General features: G+C 41.1%; 1 protein-coding gene across 1 annotated transcript; it reads right to left on the bottom strand.

Moving 5' to 3' along the window:
- Positions 1-10,111: 10,111 nt before the first annotated feature.
- On the bottom strand, positions 10,112-15,833 carry LOC124675671 (polyamine oxidase 1-like). The gene is made up of 6 exons (XM_047211748.1): positions 15,713-15,833; positions 15,358-15,616; positions 15,129-15,275; positions 10,487-11,297; positions 10,302-10,383; positions 10,112-10,191 (listed from the first exon to the last, which is right to left on the bottom strand). The coding sequence occupies exons 1-6, from the start codon at positions 15,831-15,833 to the stop codon at positions 10,112-10,114; spliced, it is 1,500 nt and encodes a 499-aa protein (XP_047067704.1).
- Between the last annotated feature and the right edge of the window lie 633 nt (positions 15,834-16,466).

Genomic DNA, 16,466 nt, shown 5'->3' with positions numbered 1-16,466 from the left:
AATTAAGGAGAAGAGAAGAGATTATAGTAACATAGGTGGATACTGTATCATAGCACATATCACGAAACAAATTAATGCCAAACAACTCTTGTACATAAATTTGCATTGAGATTCTAAAAAGTAATAAATATAGCATGTGTATGATACCACTCTATGATACTACGCACTCTAGAGATAGTAGCATAAACAAAGATCATATGCATGATATTACTACATGATAAGTACCACTATAACTAGCCTCATACGCCTCAACCAATCCTATTGGAATAATCAACTACACCTTTATGATCACCATGTTACAGGGTGACGGCTGATGCAATCAAATCAGTCTTCGGTGACAGTGATTATAATATGGTCTCACGGTCTAAGGATTAGGTTACCACGCTTTCATAAATATCGTAACGTGAACTTCGTGACTTCATGACTTGATCATGTTATAGTACTTATATTTGGTAATGTCCATCACATCATTCACTCGATGATATGTGTCCATTATCAATGACATGTATGCCATGATCGGGAAAACTCAATCATCGATTGACCTCAATAAACTAGTTTGTGAATGCTCACTAGGAACCTTATTTTTTTAGCAAGAACTGTAAGGCTTGAGCCTCACATCATTTTATTAAAACAAAATAACCATTGTACACATATATTTACAAAAGACAACAAAAAATCAAATTAGAGAGTCAATCCCTCTTGACAAACTCTGGACATGCTTCTCCTTCACTCTATTCTTATGCAAAGAGATCTCCAAAATAAAACGACTCCTACATCCCGTAAAGGAGGGCAAACTCCTTGAAAAATAGCCTCATTTCTCTGCTTCCAAATATGCCAAAGTGTCAGGATCACCACTTCAGAGGGCTTATTGAATTTCTTCCTTGCAGCTGTAACAATGACCTCCAATGTTGGTCCAGGCTCCCACTCAATCTGTAGGTAAGTCCATTAGTGAGCATTCACACGTGTATTAATGTTTCCGATTAATACCGTTTTAGCATGGCACGGTACTATTATGAACTATTGATATATAATAAACTACCTTTATTATTTTTCTCTAGGGCACCATATCCAGAAGTTGCAAGGACAACGAGCTACTCCTTGAAGGACCCATAGTGTTACTCCCATGGCTTCCCCCGACGGTCCCATGGTTGTGACTTCCAAGGAACTCTGCTTCCATCGATGTCACTTCCATCGCAACCTTTTGAACTTTTCCCTAAAAAAACCTTTTGAACTTCGGAGGCAACGAGCTAGCTAATGTGGACAAGTGTGATTATCTTTTGCCGAGGCAATCCGCCTCCCATCACGCTTCTGGCAGCTGCTTCTTGCGCAATTGCTTAACACATGTAGTTTTGAGGTGGCTTCTTTGGAGGCATCATACAATGACAGATGTGTGTGGTGATAGTGGTGGACGACGACATGTACTAGGCTGCTAAAGGAGCAGAGGGCGGGAGAATGGACTGGGAGAGGTAAGTAGAATTAGGGATTTTTGTGTGTGTTGCTGCCAGGACCAGCCTCCGAGCGAATCCTACGTGGTTGCATGTACCGGCGCCCCTAAGTCGGTCCCTATGGGTCGAGTTCAGCGAGAGGTTACCGTACATAGTTTTGGGCCGCGTCCACTGCAAACATCCTTTTGGGGGCGCCAATGCGAGCCCATTTTCGAGTGGGCGCTCCAATAGACTATTGGGAAGAGGGATGATTTGGCGGCACCGATGAAGATGCTCTTAGCCGCCTTTTGGAGACCTTGCTGGACGAGAAGGAAAAAATCCATCTAATGTGAAACAGCCAACTCGTAAGAAGCGTACAACGACATCATATCACATCACACTTCGCGTGCCAACTAATTTATACTTCTTATTAAGAAAAGTCCCACTAACCCCAAAATGTTAGTCTATCTTTTCATGGATGCAATCCACATCATCTATTCCTTTAGCTAGTTAATTGTCCCATGTCGTCTCTATAGATATTTGTTAATGATGGTCTATCCTAAAATGCAAGTTATCCAAATTATCTATATTTTTAATCGAATTTTCCATATCACTATTTTTTAGTCATTGGATATACAAAAATTTCATGCCAATTAAATTTAACCTCTCAATTATTTTGACCAATGAAAATTTGCATATTCATATTGACAACTCCATGTTTCATGTATTTTATACCCCTTTATTTAGATGGTAGAGTTTCTTAAAGGGTTTCCCTTGAACACGTGGGGTATACTTCTAGTTATACATACAACCACATTTCAGATGGGATGTGCTGACAAGCAGAAGAACCTGGCCTAACAGTAATAGATGACATATATGATAGCCACATGGAAACTACCGTCTCCTGTAAGCAAACCACGTCACCCCTTCTTTCGCAACAAGAGGGTTTGCGACAAGGGGACCCCCTCTCGCCTTTGCTTTTCAATTTCATGGCAGAAGCTCTGTCTGTCATGCTTTCTAAGGCTTGTGAGGCTGGACACATCGCCGGGGTGGTGTCACACTTGATAACTGGGGGTATCTCACCTACAATACTCCAACGACACTCTGATCATGTGCCAGTGCGAAGAGCGACAAGTCATGAACCTGAAGTTTCTCCTCATGTGCTTCGAAGAAATGTCCGGCCTCAAAATTAACTATCACAAAAGTGAGGTCATTGTCATGGGTCAACCAACTGAGACTCAGCACAGGGTGGCTGATATGGTCAATTGCAAGCTCGGGGCCTTCCCGTTTGTCTATCTTGGTCTTCCCATCTCGGACCGCAAACTAAATCTTGAACAATGGATGTTCCTCGTCCAAAGATTGGGTTCTAGGATCGAAACTTGGTTGGGGAGATTTCTATCCTCGGGAGGAAGATTGATCCTCTCCAACTCCTGCCTTAGTAGTCTGCCAATGTTTGCTATGGGTCTCTTCCTTCTTCAAGACGGCGTGCACGACAAGTTTGATTCACATCGCTCTCGGTTCTTTTGGGAAGGCGCGGGGCCGAAACGAAAATACCACCTGGTAAATTGGTCGGCCGTTTGTAGAACAAAGGAAGCAGGAGGACTCGGTTTGCTCAACTCTAGAAAGATGAACATTGCGCTTTTGCTCAAATGGGTATGGAAACTGTTCCAAGGAGACAACGCCCTGTGGGCTCAAATTATTAGAGCCAAATACTCGACGGCAACAGATATCTTCTCCAGTTCGGGAGTGGGGGGCTCCCCGTTCTGGAAAAGTTTGCACAAAATCAAGCACTTCTTCAAATTAGGAGCAAAACACACGGTAAGGGACAGGAACCAGACTATGTTTTGGCCAGACCTTTGGGTTGGGCAGAGACCGCTTAAGGACACTTTCCCTACTCTGTTCAGCATCAGCGACAACGAGCAACTGTCTGTGGCCTCGGCCTGTGCAGCGCATTCAGGGCTCCGCTTTCGTAGAACCTTTGACCATCAGGCCAGGGAAGAATGGGCAAACTTGCTTCTCATCCTCCAAGAGACCAATCTTGAGTCTGGAGCGGATTCCATCGGCTGGCACCTCGACCACTCAGGCTGCTATTCGGTGGCCTCCATGTATCAGAAGTTGACCGAGGGAGCGTCAGTTGCCCACGCAAGGGATGTGTGGGCAGCCAAACTCCCCCTTAAGATTCGGATTTTTACTTGGCAACTTATCCTTGATCGCCTCCCCTCCAGTCAGTTAGTGGCATCCAGATTTGGCCCGGCAACGGGGAGATGTGCTCTTTGTGACGCGCCTGAAGATGCCAACCATATTTTCTTTTCTTGTTCATTGGCTAGGTTTATGTGGAGTGTGGTGCGACAACTCCTCGAGTGTCGCTGGTCCCCCACCTCGTTTGCTCAATTCTTTGCCATTGTCTCTAGCTTTTATGGCCGCCCGCGCCGCCTTATTTGGACCTTATTTGCGGCTCAAAGTTGGGCGCTTTGGCATATCCGCAACAAGCACGTTTTTGAATCTAGGGTGATCTCGAAACCTGCTAATCTGCTTTTTAAAACCATCGTGTTTCTGCAGCTCTGGACGCCCCTCGCAAAGGCGCAAGACAAAGCAAATCTGGCGGAAATGACAAGACAGCTAAGGCTTATTCACGCGGATCTGGAGGCAAATGACAAGCAGATGGCAAGGGTGGTCCCTTCCTCAAGTGCGTGCCCCTCCAAGAGCCCCCGGGTCCTTCTCGCTCAACCTGCTGGGATGTTTCTTTAGCTTTTATCTTGGCTAAGCTGTATGCCGCATCATTGTAACCGTACTATGTTTCGAACCTGTTCGGGCTTTATTAATTTAAAGTCGGGCACTAGATACCTTTTATCTAAAAAACATGGAAACTACGCGCGTGAGAATAATACACATTATTATTCTTTGTGTGTGTGGCTCCCTCTTCTTAAGTGTGAGGTCAATATGAGGGAGGTTCAACGAGAGCATGAGGGACAATTCAAACGCAACCAATCATCTCTACAGAATGTGTGTGTGAATCATTTGGCTTTCATGTGGCAGGATGTGAAAGCATGCGTGGACACACGAAAGATGAGATGCTTGACTAATTTGACGTGCTAAAAAGTTATGCTATCCTTTTTCATTACAAAGTCACACGTAAATTCCAAACCATGTAAATTATAGTGGATATTTTCGGGTTGCTGGAAAGGAGTTCATATATACAGTTCTAGCGCGTTTGTTACTTACTGGAAATTTGAACAAATTTGAAATTTGCAGAAGCAAGCACACGAAGAAGGGAGAGAGAAAAAAATAGCACACAAAAATAATAATGAGATATCAGAGCCAGGTTTCGTTCCTGGGACCTGTGGGTTATGGGCCCACCACGCTTCCGCTGCGCCACTCTGATTGTTCTGTTTAATTTATGTTATACCCTTTATAGACCACGTAGATATATCGCAGCTTTGCTCTGCCATAATTCCGTGATGAAGGTTGTAACTGGGCCTGAAAGCGACTAGACACTGCAGGTTCGTGCTTGTGCTAAGCAGTACCCAATTCATCGCATTATATTGTCCAAACCGGCCCATGCAACGAGTTATACGCTTGCCTGAAGACTGACGCCAAGTGGGCATGGGCTTTTGAGTGTGTGCCCTTTGCCAACGCAAGGTAAGAATTAAGTGTTCTAGAGTACGGTGTTAGACTAGTCACAATGGGAAGTATCATACACTAGTATCATGCACATGATACTAGTTTATGATACTACCCCACAATGCATAGTATCATAAGATACTATCATAGTATCATCATATTTAATGTTTTGTAGAATCTCAATGCAAATTTGTGTACATGATGTGTTCTTCATTAAGTTTTTTAGTTTTACGTGCTATGATACGGTATTATACTATGATACCACTCTCATCTCTCACCTCATTAATTGGTGCGCCACATCAGATTTTGCCAACATAGCATGCATGATACTATTTATGATACTCCCATTGTGGCTAGTCTCAACGGAAGCCTGATATGCCACCTAGTAATGTGTCACATAGTCCAAAAATGCTTTTGCCTTCCGAGGTTCAATGTTGTCGCCATTTTTTAAAAAAATTAAAAGGTATTTTACAAGTTATTAAAAATATAAAAATAATTCTGGAGATTATCGGTGATACATCCTATTATCATGCAAAATCTTATTTCAAAAAAATTGTGCTACACAAAAATGACAAAATCTGGCATGTTTTGGAGATTTAAAAATGACTACTCAATCTACACTTTTGTCATTTTTGTGTAGCTTAGAATATAGTATTTGCATGTGCGGATTTTTTTAGAATTTTTTAATACTTTAAAATATGATTTTTTTATTTCTTTAAAACGAGATCATAGAGGCCCATGTACACCAAATCTCTATGCTAAAATAGTATATCAAAATGCAAAATAGACTCATGTGACATGTAAACACACCTTTGTTATGAGAAATAAACCCGTTCTAAAAAAACATTTCGTATGTTACCCTTATAAGTGGATTTAAACTATTTCCATGTAGTGAATTTTTTAAAACAGGAAAACGACTGTATTATCCAATAATTGCAGCGTTCGTTTACGATTATAGATGATGAAATAATGTCAAGTAGATTTTTTTGACCTTGGAACAGTAGGGGCTGGGGAAGCCCCTACGATATATTTTCTTTCATTATATATGCAAGAACAAGTACATGAGAGGTTACATAGGGCCCGGGGGGGGGTGGGGGGGGGGTGGAAAGAGAAGCTCAAAAACAAGCTGGATAACCGAAACATAATAAAATCCAATCTAAACGAGGTTGCACTAGGCTCGCTTTCACTCTAAAATTGATGCAGCTCAAGATCACTCTTGAACCTAACTTGCCATCTTGCCATCGATGGGTTTTGATGTTTGAAGGTAAAATCATTTCTTTCTTTCCATATGTTTCAGGCAACACAAACAAAGGCTTTCAAAAAGGCCCGCGCTAGGCGTTGGCCGACCGATCCGCGCGCCCGGATCGTTTGCACGCCCGCCGTTCATTCTCCGCATCGTACGTCTCACATACACTGTTTGCATGGATCAAATCTTGGCCCACTTGTGCATGCTGCCTGCACTGACACCTCTCCCGCCGTATGCACACTAGCTAGCTGCATGCCTGCAGACTTTTCTTCTTCTCTTTACATGCAACCGGGCACAGCTAGAGTAGCTGTTAGTTACGGCCATGCATGCTCGCTAATAATAGCTAACCGGTGTAAGGAAATGTGCTATAATTTTTATTGCTACTGTTTCATGATTAAAACTACACACGAAGTGTTCCAACAAAATTTCTCCCCACAGTTACAAAAATTATATTCTGTTACAATAAAAAAATCTCAATGTTTTTTAAAGTGATGCTACAAAATAGAGAAATAAATTTTTGTTGTAGATCGGTCCACAACAAAAATTATCATCTATATTAACAACAACTAGAAAGGTTTACAACAAAATAGAATTTCGGATTTGCACCAATAAAAAAGACGTTAAGAAATAGTTTTTCTGCAAATTCATTTGCAACAAGAATCACTAGCTATTTTTACAGAAATCATATGTGATTACAACAAAAAAATAAATTAATTGGTTATTCCCAAAAATAAATCAACAACCAAAATGATTCAAAATAATGGGCCTTTACAACAAATAATCATTAGCTCTTTTAACAATTTATTTGGTTGCTTACAATAATAGTTAACAACGCATGCTAGGCATCGGTCGCCGGATAATTGCGCTCGGATCGGTCACATTTTTTTTAAAAAAAGTAATGTTACAAATAATGATTACACAACAATTTTTCGGTTGATTGTTTACAACAAAAATCATTAATAATTTCTACAAAAGTAAGAAATAGTTACAACAAAAATACCATTTATTTTGCAACAAAAAAAAATTAAGCAACAATATTTGATGCGTAATCATTCCAACAATTTTTTTTAACTATTTCAACAACAATTACAAATGATTACAACAAAAAAAGTTAGTTATTGCAAATGATTATCAACAACTAAATCCTACAAATATTTTGGCCATTTACAACAATAGTCGAGAACAATATTAATATATTTTTTGGCTATTTACAACAATAGTTAACAATGGAGGCTGGAGAATCAATCCTTAGTCATCTCATGAGTCATGTGGCCTTCACCATGCTGTGATTATGTGAGGTACGTGTTCAGGCTGGTGGAGGGTAGTGCTCGCATGCAACCTAGGGAGGCATGTGGAGCATCCTACCAGCAGACTAGCTAGACTGGCTGCTAGCGAGAGGCATGCATGGCTCCACTGCTAGCTAGCTACGCGCGGAATCACTTCAGAAAGCTAGCTACGCGTGCGGGAAAAAGCCAGCTACGTATGCGCTGGAGAAAGGCAGCTAGCATGCAGAAGCGCGCGCCAGGAGTGAGAACGGCCGATGGCGCGACGCGCGATCGGTCGCCCGATTAGGAGCATTTTCCTTCCAAAAAACAAGGACCTCTAAACAAGCTACGAGCCCTCAAAATTCTATCAGATATTAGGATAGATAGCTCCCATTGAATCTGGAGATTAGTCCAACATGCAGCAACAAAAGAGCATCTGAAAAAGAGATGATCACGTGTCTCAGGTTCATGAGCATCACATAGCACGCGAAGACTCTAAGTTTATTGAAGGAGAATTTGGCCGGGGAATTTGCTTCATAGTTAGAGTTTTGGACTGTCTTTCGTCCAAATTGCATCGACATATGATGACTTTAAGCAAGAACGGTGTGGTGTCTCTAGATATGTATTGCATATTGCTTTCCGTATATAATAGATAAATAATATTCTTATCTAAGATCATCCTATGATATCTCGGTTTCTCAATTTTTTTTTGATCAGTCTAGATGGAATTTGTAGCTGTTATTCGCCGGTATGGTCTTCTGTAAGCACCACACTAGTTGTCCAAATATTAGAAATTTTCACATTAATTTAATCAAACTAAAAATATCGTAGCACAATTCTCGAGACTCACTAGCATAGGTAAATTAGACATGCACGTACATGCACAAACCGAGCAAATCTACGTCAATTGCATCTGCAATAATCAAGAAAATAAAATAATAGTATGACAAGAGTCACATATGAGTTAATTGGATGATACTCACTCCATTCTCTTTTAGTCTACATTTTAGGAAAAATCTAACAAATTAGTAGTGCATTTATTAGTACTACTTAAATTTGTAAACAACCAATCAAAGCTACATTGAAAATAGTGCCATCCAATAGATAAAGGAGGACCACTTTGTTTTCCGTATTCTTGTTGACTAAAAGCTAAAATGTAGAGTATTTCAGAACAAATTTTAGGCCTAGAATGCAGAGCATTTCAGAATGGAGGGAGTATGCCATTATGACGAAAGGCAGAACACGAGGAGTTGCGTATGGCAGTGGTAACAACAACAGAGGCGGTACCCTCAAGAAAATCCTTGATGACATCACTCGACATAGTGATGAAGAAAAAGAAACCATACATAGTCGATGAAGGCGAATATGGGAAGTCATACCGAGACACTCCCCAAAACCCTCATCACCTCTTTTCTAGTGCAGGATACAAGAGATGAGGTTCAAGAGGTTTCCTTTCTCGCACATTCGTGCGCACATTAGGCGGGATGGAGTAGCCGGAAGCAGCACAACGAGAAGGAACAACAATAGTAGAGCGAGAACACAAACCTGCAGATTGACGATGACATTGGCACCCATGTATAGTCAAGGAGTTCAAAGACGTACATCCTATTACACATAGGGTGGGACGGGCCGACGACTCCGAATCCGACTACATTACAACGATGCCTCATCTACTTGGAGAACAAGATAAGAATAGACATACTCGGAATACCCGAAGACTAGTTTGTAACCGATTATGAATCATGCTCCTAAACCGATACGGGCATTTGTAACCCTAACCTTAGGCCACCTATAAAAGGAAGGGTAGGGATCACCCAATTAGTGCATCACAACCTTACGACTTTTCGCAACACAAAACCCTATCAACATCAAAAATTTCTCTTGAGCATTGCGCTCACTATACACAATCACTACAAGCATTATAGTGCGCTTTTAGAAGTTGAGACATATGCTATGTGGTGGAAAGTATACCCCAATGTTTTTTTATAGCTCGGTGGATAGCGATCTGCAACGGCACTTAGGATTTGCGCCACGATAGATTAAATGGGAAGCAAATTAGGTGCTGGTGATCGAGTGTTACCATGTCTCTAATAAACTGCGCTATATGGTTTGTGTCAGATATGTCCATGAGATTGCACAACAATTGGACAACATAATTTTTTTTGACTTTGATAAAAAAAATCAAGAACAATCATGCAATACAACTTTTGTGCACCTTTGTTTTTTCCCGAAGTCCGATAATAAATAAGCAAATCAGGACAAGTACTAACTAAGCCTAGAACAATAATTTTTCTTCTCGAGGAGAACAAAATACGGGGTTCCAAAAAATTCACTTGGACAATAGTCCACACTGACGAGTCTTGGAGAAAGGCAACTTCTGGAGTTTTATTTGCTCAATCACTTGGCGGCTAATCTGCAGCACGGAAAAACAAATTGTGAATCAGGAGAGTAACTGTTAATAAGGCACAACTTCTATATATGGGTCAAATGTTGTTTGCAGTACATGTCTAATAATGGGTTAAATGTTAGTAGGAGGACTAGTATTTACCTTTGGATTAATCATGCTTCCCCTTGACATTGTACTTGCACATCTTTTTCTTGGCACAGTCGATCAAGATGTCAGCAGAATCAATACCTAGAAAGCCGCAAAAAAAAAAGAATCAATACCTAGAAGAGACAATGGTATGTGATACCTCATGTGTTCGTACGAAGAATCCAAAAACGAATGAGAAACTTGTAAATTACCAGCAAGATACGCTCCATGGACATAGCCGTTGTACTTTTCGCTGGTATGCTCACCCGTGAAGTACACCCGCCCAACAGGAGCCTGAATTACATCCGAGAGAAACAAGAAAATAATTTAGTTCTTGTCGATGGAATTCAGAGGGAAATCAATTAAAATTCAAGATGGGTGTGGTATATATTTGTACCCGGATGAGGTCGTATTCGTAGCGGTTGACGCCAATAGGCCAGTTGGAGAAGGTGCCCTTGAAGAACCTGTTGGACCACCACCTGGGCACGAGGATCTCCGTGGCGTCTGGCACATTCTCACCGGGGAACATCTTCCTGAGCACCTCCACTGCCTCCGCCATGGTCTCGCTGTCGGGCTGCTGCTCGATCCTCCTCGACTCGTCGTCGGTGACGGTCACCAGCAACACGTTGGACCCCGGGTACTGCTTCTCAAACTGTTGCCACACCGGGTAGTACCCTCTCCTCTCGCTGGCATGGAGGAAGAACTCCGTGCCGGGCCCCTCTGGCCAGAACCTCTTGAGGAACTTGATGAAGATCTTGGTGTACACTGCCATGTCGAACTGGTAGATGGACACGATCTTCCAAGAAGGCAGCTTTGGCTTGAACCGTATGAGGTCGGTCTGGAGGACGCCGAGGCTAGTGGAGACGACGACGTAGTCTGCCCGGTACACCTTGCTGTCCTCCGTCCTGACCGCAACGCCGCTCGGGAAGTAGGTGATCTCACGCACCACCGTGTTTAGCTTGAGCCTTGGGTCGACGATGGTGCGGGACTTGCGGTCGGTCCTGAGGTACTGCCCGGCGACGTGGTACACGACCGACTCATAGCCGCGCTGGTCGGCCACGAAGTATACGTCGTCGCCGAAGTTGTCAAAAGTTGGCAGCGGCTGCGTGTTCTGCAGGCTCGTCACGCGTGGCGGCTCCGCGAACTCAAAGTCGTGCTGGAAGTAGTCCACCACCATGTCCACGGGCGTCGATGGACCGCTAGGCACGCTGTAGTAGGTACATATGCCATGCATTAGGCACATATTACATGCCAGAGAAAATGGAAGTACTCTAGTCATGAATATTAAGTTTTTATTTCTATTTTATTGTAGCAAACATAGCTGTTTGGACATTTCTATGTTCCTCTTTTTTGCAAGTTATGGAAATATAATATGTTACCGCAAGAATATCTTTATTTCTTCATTTATGTAAAGGCATACCATGTTATTAAAATGTCTACTACTAGTTGGTATTGTATGCGGTGCATCTTAGGCATCAATAATATGCATAATGCATGTGTGCCTATGTGCCGGTTCCTAGTGGTCCGACGATAAAAAAAAAGATAACAGTGCACAGTGTAGGGAACTTTCCTTGAGTTAAACGTGCTAATGTAATGGAGGGCAATAGATTCTGCTTGGATATGAAGATGAGACAAGTTCTTAGTCCATGTGGACAAGTCTATAGTTTGCAATATATTTGTACTCAAGAAAAAATCGTAGAAATTTCTGTTGAATTTCGCGGAACAAATGATTTTTTGCAACAAGTGAGAATATATAATTTCAGTCGAAACTTTCAATTAAAATTTAAATTTATCCGAGACTTCACTGCTTCAAAAAGAAGTTTATGTTTATGTCATAAACTTGGCTGTAGAGCAGGGTTGATGGCATATGCACATGACAGGTAGGTGCTGGCCGGTTCTAGTAGACCATGCTTTATTTTCTGAAAACTATTCAAACACTGGGATCCAAATCTGGCCAACTTTTTGATTTTTTTTTTAAATTTCGCAAATTTCTCGAAATTGGCGAATCTCTATCAAGTGCGAAAATTAATATGACATGAAATGTTAAACCCTGTTTGTACCATGTTCACATCCTTTAACCATAACTACCATACCCCAGATTATTTTTCGAAAAGTCTGTTTTGGTTAATCATATTGAGGAACAGATCAAATAAAATTCTTGTAGCTTAAGTAAGCTCTATATTATTGATATCAAATTCTAATCCGGAAAAATGTTTCCCTTCTGTCCCAAATTAATTGAGTCTAAATACAAATGTATCTGGACGCATTTTAATGTGTAGATACATGTGTATTTAAACAAAATTGTGCCAACTAATTTAGAAAGAGGAGCATCTCAGAATTTGATAACTATCAGTATAGTACAACAAGAATGGATGCAAGGTAATGATCAATGTTGCTGTAACTATCAATAAATAAGGTACAATAAAGTGGCAATCAATATACTAGTAATATAGCTTTATTGCATGCTATCTTTTCTGCCATCCTACCACAACCTCATCATTATGTGCAATTTGCAGTAGGAGCACCGTGCTAGGCATCTTTCTATGTTTTCTGAATTCCTGATTTATTAAGGAAAACTGTGCAAAGTAATGATGACAGTTGTAGAAAATATCAGCTCCCTGTGGGTTGATAAGCTTACTATGTCTATGCCCTCTTATTATACCCACGATTTGAAATATTAATCTAGCATAATTAAAAAAAGTTAATACACCCACTTAGCTGGTTTAAGTAATCAGTGTTTAGTCATACTGATTGTCGGATCTCTTGCACATAATACAAACTTTGGAAATTTAAAGAAATGTATGTCCTTATAATTTACATGTTAAGAACAAGAAGCTATATTCTTGAGTTACTATTTGTTAGCTAAAGGTTGAGAATTATCTAGGTGGTGTATTTGTTACTATTGTAAGCTAGACTCCAGTGGTATTGCTTGTTGCTCACTGTCGGTTAAGCTTTGTCGCCAAATAAAAGTTCAGACTTCATATTTCTTTTGAGAATTATCTAAGTGCCACAATAGAACATATATAAACATTGTCTGAAGTCGCAGGGATCAGTGCACATTTTGTTGCTTTCTATGTTTGTAATATGGATGAGAATTTCATGGCATCCATGTTTGCAAATTGTGTCGCTTCTAGATGCTGTATGTTTTCAATGTTATTTTTACTGGGCTCGGCGAAGCGTCGTCTTCCCTCCAAGTAGCTAGGTATATATATGTGGTCTGTGGAACAAAATCTCTGGTAAAAAGTGGCATGTAGCCGTACCAAACATGGGATAAGATATCGAATTATGATGTAGCATCGATCTAGACATGAATTCTTGCGAACTGGACTGCTGCTACAAACTAAGAAGGTGCCCACGTCCGAAAAGCTTAGCTTCCTCAGCTTTTGGTTTAAAGTATTAGTATACTTCGTTCAAGGACGTTCTTTTCCAGCTGCGAGGTAGCTTTGAGATAAAAGAGTTTATCATATTAGCATTTCAATGATCTTGTCAGATACTCAGATCTCACTTTTTTCCCGCTCGGTCTGAAACGAAAATAGTGGTGGTAATGATGTATATGTGGGAGCGGGTATAATATTAAACAATTCCAAAAGGAGTACAAAACTGTTTGCATATATAGCACTATCTCGTTCTTGAACTACCTTGGCTAGCTCCTTGAGACAGTGATCCTTATTTGCTAACATACTCCCTCCATTCTGAAATGCTCTGCATTCTAGCTAGGCCTAAAATTTGTTCTGAAATACTCTACATTTTAGCTTTTAGTCAACAAGAATACGGAAAACGAAGTGGTCCTCCTTTATCTATTGGATGGCACTATTTTCAATGTAGCTTTGATTGGTTGTTTACAAATTTAAGTAGTACTAATAAATGCACTACTAATTTGTTAGATTTTTCCTAAAATGTAGACTAAAAGAGAACGGAGGGAGTATATATATATATACGACACAATGAGTTCGAAGGTATGGTTTGCTAGTGCAAATTGCATAATTACGGCGATGTGCTCAAATGTATTCATTAGATTATATTGTGATTACAAGTGAATGTAAGGGACTGGAACAGATTTAATTTTGTTTGTGCCATGTACTTCACAATAACTTTCTCTCGAATTTGAAGCAGAGCGGATATTGACCAGTTGTGGGGATGGACTCAGACCAAAAACAAAACATGTTGGATCAATACTCGCGTAGATAATTATACTTTTGACAAAACTTTAGAAGGATAGAGTAATGAGTTAATAAAACAGAGACATCTCTCCGATGCAGAGGTTGGGGTCTCAACCTCTTTTTAAAAAGAAAAAAGGCATGCATGATTTAGACTAAATTCAAGCATCCACGGGATAATATGAATGTAATTTAAATAGCTCGACCATCAGTCTGTCAGTTGCGTAGAGGGATGTTTTCTCCGCAAAGAAAGAAATGCTAGTTTTTAATTATGTATAATAACGTCTCATTGTTGGATCCATGCATCATGCGCGAAGGCCACCTGAGCAGATGGGAAGATGCGCCGGCTCATCTACAGCTCACTAGCTAGTGTCCCTAGCTAAGCTTCATATCTATCCATGGTATATGAGTATATCTGGATCCTTGAGTACGGCGAAGGACTACCAGAGATTAGTCATCGGAAATGGAAGCTAAGAACGTACTTGTATTACATATATACTTCCTCTGTTTTTATTTAGTTCATATTTTAGGTTTAGTTAAAGTTAAAAAATTCGAGTTTGATCAAGAATATAGGGAAAAACATTCATATATAATACCAAATCCACATGATATAAAAATATACTTTATTACGAGTTAAAGGCGTATAATTAAGGCGTTAAAGTTAAAATAGATTTTACATTATAGATATCAATATTTTTTCTTAAATAATAAAGTTTGAATTTGACTAAACCTAGAATGCGGAATAATTATTGTGAATAGAAGGAGTATAAGGCACCAGACCTCATGGTTGGAATCTAGCACACATCTCCTGCATATATTAGGAACTACTGGAATATACTGAAAGTGCAAGGTGGTGTGCTTAGGCCGGGAGTGTATACTTACTGGTCGTTGAGGCGTTGCATGGCCATGACGGACATATCCTGTTGGCCGCTGTGGTGCAAGGTACCGGCGAGCTTGCTGCCGTCTTCTTCCACCTCTTCCATTCTCTCGATTATCTTCTCAACAAATTCCTCCTCGTAAAGACCGCCGCTGGAGAAACACACAACATATATAGGAGTAACTTTAATGCAAGTAGCTCAGCGGAAACATATATGATAATACTTGTACGCACTCTTGCTTGTAGGTGTTCTTGGCGAGGTGGTCAAAGTCGGAGCGGAAGGTCCTGAGGTTGAGGCCGCCGGTGCCGTTGGCCATGGTCCAGATGGGGTTCATCTCGTCGCCGTTCACGCCCTCCACCCAGTTGGCCCCCATCTCCACGTTCAACCCGGCGAACTTGGTCTTGTGGATTCGGCCGCCGATGCGCTCGGTCGCCTCCAGGATAACAAGGTCGGTGATCCCGGCCTCCGACAGCCTCTTCCCAGCCGAGATCCCTACAAAACAGAGATATATAAACACAAGCACGCGGTGACTCTGTGTGCGCGCGTGTCCATGTATTTGTGTACTATAGTTGATATATATGCTCTTACCCGACATGCCGGCGCCGACGATGATAACCTTGGGACCGGCGGCGGTGGCCATAGAGGCATGTTGTGCTACAACAGCTAAGAGCAACAGAACTACGCCTTTAGAGGGCTTCATCTCTAGCATTCTACTAACTCTCTCTAGATATCTCTATCACAAGTCGCGCGCACACACACACGCAAGCTAACAAACACACGGAGAGAGCAGCAGCCCTGAGACTTGAGCAGTTGCTAGCCAGTTTGTCTTGAATGATAGCGAGGTCCATCGGTGAGAGTATATAAGGACTAAGGAGTAAGGACACGGTGCAAGACGCGATGGGCGGGTCGTTTCTTTTGATTTCTGGCGTTAATATTGTATGCAAGTTGCACTTCTGGTCGTTGGGAATCCTTAATCTCCCTTTTTTTTTGACGTCGAGTCGGTCATTGCTTTTCCTAAACCGCGTAGTTAAGATATTCTTGGCTAACATGGGATGCGTCGGAAGCAACCTTATCTCATGAGACCATGCACTTTGGCCACCAACCGTTGTCTTTGGTGATGGAATACTTTGACAAACCGACAAACCCTGCAACCTTAGCCTGATAGAAACAAGTAAATTTTGGGATCGAGCTATTCGGAATTGGTATTTGTTGGAAAACTAGTCAACAATTTCATGGTTAAGTCTAGAATATTAAACGTGATTGAAAACAACTACTACCACGTAAAATTCAAACATGTTAGATGCATTAATCAACATAAACAGTAATAATTTGCAACAACAAC

Source organism: Lolium rigidum, chromosome 1 (assembly GCF_022539505.1).
Source record: "Lolium rigidum isolate FL_2022 chromosome 1, APGP_CSIRO_Lrig_0.1, whole genome shotgun sequence".
NCBI lineage: Eukaryota > Viridiplantae > Streptophyta > Magnoliopsida > Poales > Poaceae > Lolium > Lolium rigidum.
The sequence above is the reverse complement of the archived record's forward strand: the minus strand, read 5'-3'. Positions and strand labels throughout refer to the sequence as shown.

Bases quoted from the DNA above. Each gene is read 5' to 3' on its own strand.
- LOC124675671 (XM_047211748.1), bottom strand. From the start codon at position 15,833: ATGCTAGAGATGAAGCCCTCTAAAGGCGTAGTTCTGTTGCTCTTAGCT. The intron at 11,298-15,128 runs GTAAGTATACAC...TACCTACTACAG, and splicing joins ATGCAACGCCTCAACGACCA to CGTGCCTAGCGGTCCATCGA. The intron at 10,192-10,301 runs GTAATTTACAAG...GCGGCTTTCTAG, and splicing joins CCATGGAGCGTATCTTGCTG to GTATTGATTCTGCTGACATC.